At 45.6% G+C, this 11461-nt stretch overlaps 1 protein-coding gene across 1 annotated transcript in view; it reads right to left on the bottom strand.

Annotated features, from left to right (window-relative positions):
• Positions 1-1022: 1022 nt before the first annotated feature.
• Positions 1023-11461, bottom strand: part of LOC112240580 (transforming acidic coiled-coil-containing protein 2) — a 110472-nt gene continuing 100033 nt past the window's right edge. Inside the window, exons 16-21 of the mRNA XM_042305849.1 lie at positions 10109-10152; positions 8220-8228; positions 3666-3826; positions 3368-3474; positions 1743-1863; positions 1023-1528 (exon numbers count right to left, since the gene is read on the bottom strand). Coding sequence (XP_042161783.1) covers positions 1463-1528; positions 1743-1863; positions 3368-3474; positions 3666-3826; positions 8220-8228; positions 10109-10152 — 508 coding nt within the window. The 3' untranslated portion in view covers positions 1023-1462. The remainder of the gene's footprint in view (positions 1529-1742; positions 1864-3367; positions 3475-3665; positions 3827-8219; positions 8229-10108; positions 10153-11461) is intronic.

Below are 11461 nucleotides of genomic sequence, written 5' to 3'. Positions count from 1 at the left end.
TAGAACAAACGTCGAACGATTTCAAATCCTGAACCCAGGTGTGTAGCTGTGCAGAGCTCTTTTATTTTTCTCTCTCAATGGCTGCCACCGTGTGAAGACATCAACTGTGACATACCGGTCAGAAATGTAATTCATGTAATTAATGAACAGCCCTCTGTCCCAACAGCTGATTACTACAGTAACAATGACTTTTTTTCATTATAAATAATATCCAAATTAAAAATAAGAAAGTTATGCCCTGAAATATGCAGCAAAAAGCATCTCAAAGATTTCACGAAGACATTTAAATGGACAGAATAGTGTATTTTTATTAGAATCATTCTAATCAGCCCCATTACCTATTTACAACAACAACAACAAGTTTATATGTTGACACTTCCACGTGCAGTTCTCTTATTAACTGAACGATTCATTGATTTAGTCTGTCATCTACAGTGAGTAGACAAAACAGTAGGAACACCTGCTCTTTCCATTACACAGACTGACCAGGTGAATCCAGGTGAAAGCTATGATCCCTTATTGATGTCACTTGTTAAATCCACTTTAATCAGTGTAGATGAAGGGGGAGGAGACGGGTTAAAGAAGGATTTTTAAGCCCTGAGACATTTGAGACATGGATTGTGTATGTGTGCCATTCAGAGGGTGAATGGGAAAAACATAAGTGCCTTTGAACGAGGTTTCGGAGTCAACATGGGCCAGCATCCCTGTGGAACGAGGTACTGAAGTCAACATGGGCCAGCATCCCTGTGGAACGAGGTACTGAAGTCAACATGGGCCAGCATCCCTGTGGAACACTTTCAACACCTTGTAGAGTTCATGACCTGACGAATTGAGCCTGTTCTGATGGCTAAAGGGGGCCTCAATATTAGGAAGGTGTTCTTAATATTTTGTACACTCAGTGTGTATATATATATATATATATATATATATATACCACATATATAAGAAAAACCAATATTAGTGTGCAGAGGGGAGGAGGTCCATATATATACTTGCACACACAATATTGCTGTTTTTCTTTCACATCATTTGATGTCTTTAATCAATGCTCTTTCTTTCTATCACACACACACACAACCACCCACGACCCACGACCCACGACCCACGACCCACGACCCACGACCCACGACCCACACACTCTCTCTCTCATTCATGACAACCATTTTTAAGTCCCTTTCACCAAACCATTGATACAGGATACGTGGTACACATTGGCACATCAAACTGTACATGGTGAGGAAGCCATTGACCAGGAGTTACCCTCCAATACTCTTGGGGGCGATGTTGCCAGTAGATACATGGAAATAGTCTGTCAGTAGTGTCGAACATCCTCAGCTGTCCGTCAAATCCATCTGTCCAGGGATGGGAGTAGAAGGAAACTTCCTCTCTGCTTCTTCTGTTTTCCTCGACCACTCAGTCCCCCTGAGGCCCTGGAGACATGGGCAGGACGTGTTCAGCGTTGCTAGCTCTTCCCCATCTTGGCGATCAGCTCGTCACAGATCTTGGTCAGCTCTTCGATCTCTTTGTTCTTTTAAGGAAGAGAGACAAAACCAAGAGGTTATTGTACATCCCTCTGAAAAGCTGACAGGAGACGTGGGCTCCGTCCTGTCAAGACTGAAGACTTCCATCTTGGCTTTTGGCTCAGAGGGCTAACATAGGCTTGTGGCATGCAGGACACCTGGGTTTGAATGCAGTCTTTCACACACGTGTGTTTGTGTGTGTGCGTGCGTGTGTGATTGTACCTTCTGCTCTAGGGTTCTCTCCAGTGAGTCCACCTTCATGGTCTCCTTCCTGAGAGAGGCCTGGTATGCTGCTGTCTCCTGACGAGCCCTCATCCTCACCTGGGCGATGTCAGAGTTCGCCCTGGGGGTTAGGAGAGGGACACAGACTTTATGGTAACAATTCCATTGAGGATTCACCCTAGTGTTTTACCCCCCAAAAAAGGCTCAGACTTTTCTGTTTCTATCTACTTGGGCCGGCACCCACGTAATCACTGGGCCATGGCCTACCTGCTCTGACTCGGAGCCAAGGCAAGGCCCTTGGTCATTTTCAGCCGATCATTTACATCAAAATGGCTATCCGTGTACTTAAACACCTTCTCACAAAGCAACAGTCTTGAACGATACAGAGGTTGTTGATTCTACTTTGCCCAAGTCTTTTAAGTGTTACACTCCTGATGAAAACACAACAACACCAGACATTAACATTAAAACACTGGAAAACCCCTGGTTTAGATGGCAAAGCAACAGTCGTCATCTCATCAGCTTTTATCAACAAATGAATTGAAGCCGAGTGAAGAGGGAAAAAAACATCAGAGAAGGAAGAAACCTAGAGAGGAACCAGACTCAGAGGAAAGGGAGGTCCATCCACCTGGCTGTGTAGAAAGACCACATGACCATTAGGTCTGGACTCACCTGTCTAGTGTCTCCAGAGGGGAGGGAGGTCCATCCACCTGGCTGTGTAGAAAGACTACATGACCATTAGGTCTGGACTCACCTGTCTAGTTTCTCCAGAGGGGAGGGAGGTCCATCAGGACTCACCTGTCTAGTTTCTCCTCGGCATGGATCTGCAGGGCTCACCTGTCTAGTTTCTCCAGAGGGGAGGGAGGCCCATCAGGACTCACCTGTCTAGTTTCTCCAGAGGGGAGGGAGGCCCATCAGGACTCACCTGTCTAGTTTCTCCAGAGGGGAGGGAGGCTCATCAGGACTCACCTGTCTAGTTTCTCCAGAGGCATGGATCTGCAGGGCTCACCTGTCTAGTTTCTCCAGAGGGGAGGGAGGCCCATCAGGACTCACCTGTCTAGTTTCTCCAGAGGGGAGGGAGGCCCATCAGGACTCACCTGTCTAGTTTCTCCAGAGGGGAGGGAGATCCATCAGGGCTCACCTGTCTAGTTTCTCCAGAGGGGAGGGAGGCCCATCAGGACTCACCTGTCTAGTTTCTCCAGAGGGGAGGGAGGCCCATCAGGACTCACCTGTCTAGTTTCTCCAGAGGGGAGGGAGGCCCATCAGGACTCACCTGTCTAGTTTCTCCAGAGGGGAGGGAGATCCATCAGGGCTCACCTGTCTAGTTTCTCCAGAGGGGAGGGAGGCCCATCAGGACTCACCTGTCTAGTTTCTCCAGAGGGGAGGGAGGTCCATCAGGACTCACCTGTCTAGTTTCTCCAGAGGGGAGGGAGGTCCATCAGGACTCACCTGTCTAGTTTCTCCAGAGGGGAGGGAGGCCCATCAGGACTCACCTGTCTAGTTTCTCCAGAGGGGAGGGAGGCCCATCAGGACTCACCTGTCTAGTTTCTCCAGAGGGGAGGGAGATCCATCAGGGCTCACCTGTCTAGTTTCTCCAGAGGGGAGGGAGGTCCATCAGGACTCACCTGTCTAGTTTCTCCTCAGCATGGATCTTCAGGGCATGGTAACGCTGTTCCTCCTTCCTCACCCGGGACAGGTACTCCTGAGCACATTTCTTCAACACCTCCTCATTCTGATGGGGAGACGCACAGCCAGAAAGACACACCTGATTTAGCGTTTCAGTACAAAAGACCTCCAATCAACTATAGCACACACAAACGCACACACACACAGAGAGAGACTGTGTTTGAATGGTAACACGCACAGAGAGACTGTGTTTGAAAGGGTCTCATATGAAGATGCCCCTATCCTAATTTACACTACCTTGCGGTAGCCCTCGAGGACGTCCTTCAGCTTCTCGTATCGTCTGAACAGTTCAGCCAGACTTTTCTCTACTGAGTTGAGGTCTGAAAGAGCCTGGTCCTTCTCTACGGTCAGCTGCTGGATGGTGTGGTGAGACAGAGACTTATCCTTCTGCTCATCGTCTGGAGGGAGGGAGGAAAGAGAGAGGACAGAGAGAGAGGACGGAGAGAGACATGAGATGGAGGGACAAAGGTTGGAGAGATGAGAGAGATGGAGGGAGGATAGAGAGAGGAGAGGGAGGATAGAGAGAGGAGTGGGATGGAGGGAGGATAGAGAGAGGAGAGGGAGGAGAGAGATGGAGGGAGGGAGGACAGAGAGAGAGAGGAGAGGGAGAGAGGGAGGAGAGAGAGTGGAGAGAGGGAGGATAGAGAGAGGAGAGGGATGGAGGGAGGGAGGATAGAGAGAGGATAGGAGGATAGAGATAAGAGAGGGAGGATATAGAGAGGAGAGAGATGGAGGGAGGACAGAGAGAGAGGAGAGAGAGGAGAGGGAGGACAGAGAGAGGAGAGGGATGGAGGGAGGGAGGATAGAGAGAGGAGAGGGATGGAGGGAGGATAGAGAGAGGAGAGGGAGGAGAGGGAGGATAGAGAGAGAGGATAGGGAGGATAGAGAGAGGAGAGATATAGAGAGGAGAGGGAGGATATAGAGTGGAGAGAGATGGAGGGAGGACAGAGAGAGAGGATAGGGAGGATAGAGAGAGGAGAGGGAGGTCAGAGAGAGAGGATATGGAGGATAGAGAGAGAGGAGAGGGAGGAATGAGAGAGAGGAGAGGGAGGAGAGGGAGGAATGAGAGAGAGGAGAGGGAGGAGAGGGAGGAGAGGGAGGATAGAGAGAGAGGTTAGGGAGGATAGAGAGAGGATAGGGAGGATAGAGAGAGGAGAGGGATGGAGGGAGGATAGAGAGAGGAGAGGGAGGAGAGGGAGGATAGAGAGGGAGGATAGAGAGGAGAGGGAGGACAGAGAGAGGAGAGGGAGGACACAGATGAGATGGTGGTCCTGATTCTGCACACACAAATACAAAAGACACTAAAACATGCACACACACACACACACACACACACACACACACACACACACACAGACAGGAATAGGGACGACACGGGACACACACACAGCACACACACAAAAGACACTAAAACATGTACGCACGCACACACACACACACACACACACACACACAGACAGGAATATGAATATCGACACACACACACATGCTTACATATACACACTCACGCCCTGTTTATACCAGGTTCTGACATGTATCCATTGTCTTAATCTTAATTGTCTTAAACCAGATTTTGATTGTGCCCACATTGTCCTATCAGATGTCGATGATTAAAAGACTAATTGTGATCCGATCTTCCTGACCCGCCTCCGGAGGCAGTCAGCCAATCATTGTGTCTGGACATCTTACGCGTGTATAGTTTGTATACAGAGGGACCAAGAGATCCGGTCACAATGCGGACACAGTCGACGAATATTAGAGACATTTTAGTACCATGTGTAAACATAACATATTTTAGAAAATGATCAGAATGCGGACAGGATCAGGACTAAGGATGCATGTTAGCGCCAAGTATAAATGAGGCTAAACAGAGACACACTGGTAACTACATTCATTGAGAAATTTTAGAGAATGGATTTGACATCAATAAAATACAAAAAACGGAGTAAATTCCTACTACTACGTATTCCTACATTAGTTAATGACGCATTAGGGACATTTTAGCACGAAGGCAATGTTGATAAAACCTTGTGTTTCTGTGTGAAGCATGCAGACAGAACAAACACTGAACGATGAGCGAAATGAACGAGGCCCAAAAGGGGACTTCAGAGAAAAGCAACAAACTGGGACATTCTGACCCCCCCCTCCCCCTCTCAGTGGGTTAACCTTTTCCCAGCAGTGTTTAGTGTACAGGTGACCAGGGTTTATTTATACCTGAGACTTCTGTCAAACCTCTGGGAGCATGTATTTGAACTATCCCACAGCTAACATACCTGAGTCAGTAAGACCTTGAAATAGGTGAACCCGGCGAGTTTGTTCAGGGCAGCTACGACATAAAACGTCTCCCCGATGTTTGAAACGCCCTTATCAACAGTGAGCTCAAAAAGTATTGGGACAGTGACACATTTTTTGTTTTTGTTTTGTCTCTGATACATTGATACACAGTGGTGGAAAAAGTACCTAATTGTCATACTTGAGTAAAAGTAAAGAAATAGAAAATGACTGAAGTAAAAGTGAAAGTCACCCAGTAAAATACTACTTGAGTAAAAGTTTTAAATTATTTGGTTTTACAGTGGGGCAAAAAAGTATTTAGCCACCAACAAATTCATTAAAAATCCTACAATGTGATTTTCTGGATTTTTTTCCTCATTTTGTCTGTCATAGTTGAAGTGTACCCATGATGAAAATTACAGGCCTCTCTCATCTTTTTAAGTGGGAGAACTTGCACAATTGGTGGCTGACTAAATGCTTTTTTGCCCCATTGTAAATATACTTAAGTATCAAAAGTAAAAGTATAAATAATTTCAAATTCCTTAAATTAGACAAACCAGAATTACGTATAAATACAATTGTATTGTTTTTATTTACAGATAGCCAGGGGCCCACTCCAACACTCAGACATCATTTACAAACGAAGACTTTCTGTTTAGTGAGTCCTCCAGATCAGAGGCAGTAGGGATGACCAGGGATGTTCTCTGTTTAGTGAGTCCTCCAGATCAGAGGCAGTAAGGATGACCAGGGATGTTCTCTGTTTGGTGAGTCCTCCAGATCAGAGGCAGTAAGGATGACCAGGGATGTTCTCTGTTTAGTGAGTCCTCCAGATCAGAGGCAGTAGGGATGACCAGGGATGTTCTCTGTTTAGTGAGTCCTCCAGATCAGAGGCAGTAAGGATGACCAGGGATGTTCTCTGTTTGGTGAGTCCTCCAGATCAGAGGCAGTAAGGATGACCAGGGATGTTCTCTGTTTAGTGAGTCCTCCAGATCAGAGGAAGTAGGGAGGACCAGGGATGTTCTCTGTTTAGTGAGTCCTCCAGATCAGAGGCAGTAAGGATGACCAGGGATGTTCTCTGTTTGGTGAGTCTGTCAGATCAGAGACAGTAGGGAGGACCAGGGATGTTCTCTGTTTAGTGAGTCCTCCAGATCAGAGGAAGTAGGGAGGACCAGGGATGTTCTCTGTTTAGTGAGTCCTCCAGATCAGAGGCAGTAAGGATGACCAGGGATGTTCTCTGTTTGGTGAGTCTGTCAGATCAGAGACAGTAGGGAGGACCAGGGATGTTCTCTGTTTAGTGAGTCCTCCAGATCAGAGGCAGTAAGGATGACCAGGGATGTTCTCTGTTTAGTGAGTCTTCCAGATCAGGGGCAGTAGGGAGGACCAGGGATGTTCTCTGTTTAGTGAGTCCTCCAGATCAGAGGCAGTAGAGATGACCAGGGATGTTCTCTGTTTGGTGAGTCCTCCAGATCAGAGGCAGTAAGGATGACCAGGGATGTTCTCTGTTTAGTGAGTCCTCCGGATTAGAGGCAGTAGGGAGGACCAGGTATGTTCTCTTGATAAGTGCATGAATTGGACAATTTTTCTGTCATGCTAATCAAAATATAACGAGTTCTTTTGGGTGTCAGGAAAAATGTATGGAGTAAAAAGTACATCATTTTCTTTAGGAATGTAGTGTAAAAGTAGTCAAACATATATATAAATGTTTAGCTTACGAGTTTAGGGTTAAAGGTTAGGGACTAAATTGTGCCCCCCCACACAGGTTAGTTGTACAAGTGTGTGTGTGTGTGTGCGTGTGATTGTGTGTGTGTGTGTGTGTGTGTGTGTGTGTGTGTGTGTGTGTGTGTGTGTGTGTGTGTGTGTGTGTGTGTGTGTGTGTGTGTGTGTGTGTGTGTGTGTGTGTGTGTGTGTGTGTGTGCGTGCGTGGTTTTGAACTCACATAGTTATGGACTTCAGTTGAAGAAGAAACTGAAGTACAATTAGCCCTTGGGAGTGGTCTGAGTGGGGAGGGGAAAACTGAAAACTAGCTGTTATTGGCAGAGAGGTTTGGAACTCTATTTCTTATTGGTTAATTAACTAATTTACCACATGGTGATGTCACCAGGCAGGCCAAAACTCCATCTCATCAAAACAGGCTGAACATTTCAGGCCGTCTTTTCAAACAGCTCTTACACAAAAAGGACATTATCATAATTTTCATAATTTCACAACATCACAGTGTTGAAATATATATATAAAACACAGGAAAAATCACATTTTTGAGTGAAAGGAGCCTTTAAAGGGCCCTGCTTTGCATATGACAGAAAGGCTCCTTTAAGAAAAGCTGGTGCTGTGCATTGTAGAAATGAATTAAAGGTATAGTACCACCAGTTTCCTGACAAAGAAATGTTGAAAAGTGAAAGACAACAAACAATGTAAAGACAAATGTCACGAGACGAAGAGAGTTTTCTCTCTCTCTCTCTTTAACAGACGGATGTGATCTGGAGACACAAGCAACTAATGGGTAGCGTCCTCGATACTCACCTGGCAGCCCTGTTAGAGAGAGTTTACACAATAGGAACAGGCCGAGACGGGAGCAGGAACACAAAATAAGGGGTTGTGTTATAAGTCAAGCTGGGAGGGTGCAGGACACATGAGTTGGGATCAATTCCATTTCAACAGAAATTCCACATTTCACGTGTCTCATATTTGAGGAACATTGGAATAGGAATTTCAACTTACTTCATGAATTGAGTGAATTGAAATGGAAATGACTCCAACCCTGCCAGACAGGTGAGAGAGCCGTTTCTGAGTGTTAGAAGAAAAGCATCGCTCCTTCAGTGTTGTACAGGGGAGGGGTCAACTCCATTATTCACACAGCACCAGGGGTGGGGTCAACTCCATTATTTACACAGCACCAGGGGAGGGGTTAACCCCTCCCCTGGTGCTATACGGATAATGGAGTTGACCCCACCCCTGGTGCTGTGTAAATAATGGAGTTGACCCCACCCCTGGTGCTGTGTGAATAATGGAGTTGACCCCTCCCCTGGTGCTGTGTGAATAATGGGATGAAATCATCAAGTAGCGCAAATCAGAGCAGAGCTTCAGAAATGTCCAGAGGTGGAAAGGGAGAAATGAACAAGAGTTGCAAGATAAACAGGACGAGGAGTGAATCTTGTGGGTTTGATGTGGAATGGAAAAGTGAGGCTGGAGAGCGGAGGAGGAGAGAGGAGGAGGAGAGAGGAGGAGGAGAGAGGAGGTGGAGAGCGGAGGTGGAGAGAGGAGGTGGAGAGAGGAGGAGGAGAGAGGAGGAGGACAGCGGAGGTGGAGAGGAGGAGGAGAGAGGAGGAGGAGAGAGGAGGAGGAGGTGAGAGGAGGAGGTGAGAGGAGGAGGAGAGCGGAGGTGGAGAGAGGAGGAGGAGGAGAGAGGAGGAGGAGAGCGGAGGAGGAGAGAGGAGGTGGAGAGAGGGGGAGGAGAGCGGAGGGGGAGAGAGGAGGAGGAGGAGGAGAGCGGAGGAAGAGAGCGGAGGAGGAGAGCAGAGGTGGAGAGCGGAGGAGGAGCGGGAGAGAGGAGGAGGAGAGAGGAGGAGGAGTGGGAGAGAGGAGGTGGAGAGAGGAGGAGAGAGGAGGAGGAGCGGGAGAGAGGAGGTGGAATGAGGAGGAGAGAGGAGGAGGAGCGGGAGAGAGGAGGTGGAGAGAGGAGGAGGAGAGAGGAGGAGGAGCGGGAGAGAGGAGGTGGAGAGAGGAGGAGGAGGGGGAGAGCTTAATAAGATGTATTTATTTTAACAAATTGAAGGGTGAAAGCCTTTGCTGCATTAGAGGTGGTAACACAGTTTACGTCAATAGCAGATTCAGATTTAGTGTTTCATTTTGACAAAATAATGAATTTAGGCACATAAAATGTTTTGTCTTAACATACTGAACAGTTTGTGAGGTAATGGAGAATGAACCAAATATTGATATAAATCCCCTGTGATGTTAAATCCCCTGTGATGTTAAATCCTCTGTGATGTTAAATCCCCTGTGATGTTAAATCCCCTGTGATGTTAAATCCTCTGTGATGTTAAATCCCCTGTGATGTTAAATCCCCTGTGATGTTAAATCCTCTGTGATGTTAAATCCCCTGTGATGTTAAATCCCCTGTGATGTTAAATCCTCTGTGATGTTAAATCCCCTGTGATGTTAAATCCTCTGTGATGTTAAATCCCCTGTGATGTTAAATCCCCTGTGATGTTAAATCCTCTGTGATGTTAAATCCCCTGTGATGTTAAATAGTGAGTTGTGAATAGTAAATAATTACATTGGTTTTATTTAGGCACAGATCTAAATGTTGTCATAACGTTCAAGACAATAATTGTAAAGTATTAAAACCCCTGAACTTCGCTGGGGATGGGACAGTATGACTGTAGCTGTATGTTCAGAGAAACACTCACCAATCATCTGTGCAATGGTCTTCTCATACTCTGACACGATTCTCCTGTGAACCACAAACGGCAAAAGATGAATTGATAAATAAAAAAAAAAAATATTCAACACTTTGTTTCATTAGCATAAGGCATGAGCATGTTTCTGAAAGACACATATGAGTTCTTGAAGGTCAAAACACCAGTTGTTTCTGAAAGACACATATGAGTTCTTGAAGGTCAAAACACCAGTTGTTTCTGAAAGACACATGAGTTCTTGAAGGTCAAAACACCAGTTGTTTCTGAAAGACACATATGAGTTCTTGAAGGTCAAAACACCAGTTGTTTCTGAAAGACACACATGAGTTCTTGAAGGTCAAAACACCAGTTGTTTCTGAAAGACACATATGAGTTCTTGAAGGTCAAAACACCAGTTGTTTCTGAAAGACACATGAGTTCTTGAAGGTCAAAACACCAGTTGTTTCTGAAAGACACATGAGTTCTTGAAGGTCAAAACACCAGTTGTTTCTGAAAGACACATGAGTTCTTGAAGGTCAAAACACCAGTTGTTTCTGAAAGACACATATGAGTTCTTGAAGGTCAAAACACCAGTTGTTTCTGAAAGACACATATGAGTTCTTGAAGGTCAAAACACCAGTTGTTTCTGAAAGACACATATGAGTTCTTGAAGGTCAAAACACCAGTTGTTTCTGAAAGACACATATGAGTTCTTGAAGGTCAAAACACCAGTTGTTTCTGAAAGACACATGAGTTCTTGAAGGTCAAAACACCAGTTGTTTCTGAAAGACACATATGAGTTCTTGGAGGTCAAAACACCAGTTGAGTTTTTCTTTGCGTCGGTCCATCACGCACAATGTTGTGACTCAAAAATAGGGCTGGTACCAGTACTGTATCGCTGTGTAACCGATGGTTACGGATCAAGACTGACAAGAAAATATAATAACCGTAAAAATCTATATATATATATATACATGCACACACAAACAGAATAGAGCTGAAGTCGGAAGTTTACATACACTTAGGCTGGAGTCTTTAAAACTCGTTTTTCAACCACTACACACATTTCTTGTCAACAAACTATAGTTTTGGTAAGTCAGTTAGGACATCTACTTTGCATGACACAAGTCATTTTCCCAACAATTGTTTACAGACAGAATATTTCACTTATAATTCACTGTATCACAATTCAAGTGGGTGAGAAGTTTACATACACTACATTGACTGTGCCTTTAAACAGCTTGGAAAATTCCAGAAAATTATGTCATGGCTTTAGAAGCTTCTGATAGGCTAATTGACATAATTTGAGTCAATTGGAGGTATACCTGTGGATGTATTTCAAGGCCTACCTTCAAACTCAGTGCC

Source organism: Oncorhynchus tshawytscha, linkage group LG25 (genome assembly GCF_018296145.1).
Source record: "Oncorhynchus tshawytscha isolate Ot180627B linkage group LG25, Otsh_v2.0, whole genome shotgun sequence".
NCBI lineage: Eukaryota > Metazoa > Chordata > Actinopteri > Salmoniformes > Salmonidae > Oncorhynchus > Oncorhynchus tshawytscha.
Note: the sequence above shows the minus strand (reverse complement) of the source record. Positions and strands in the feature narration are given on the sequence as shown.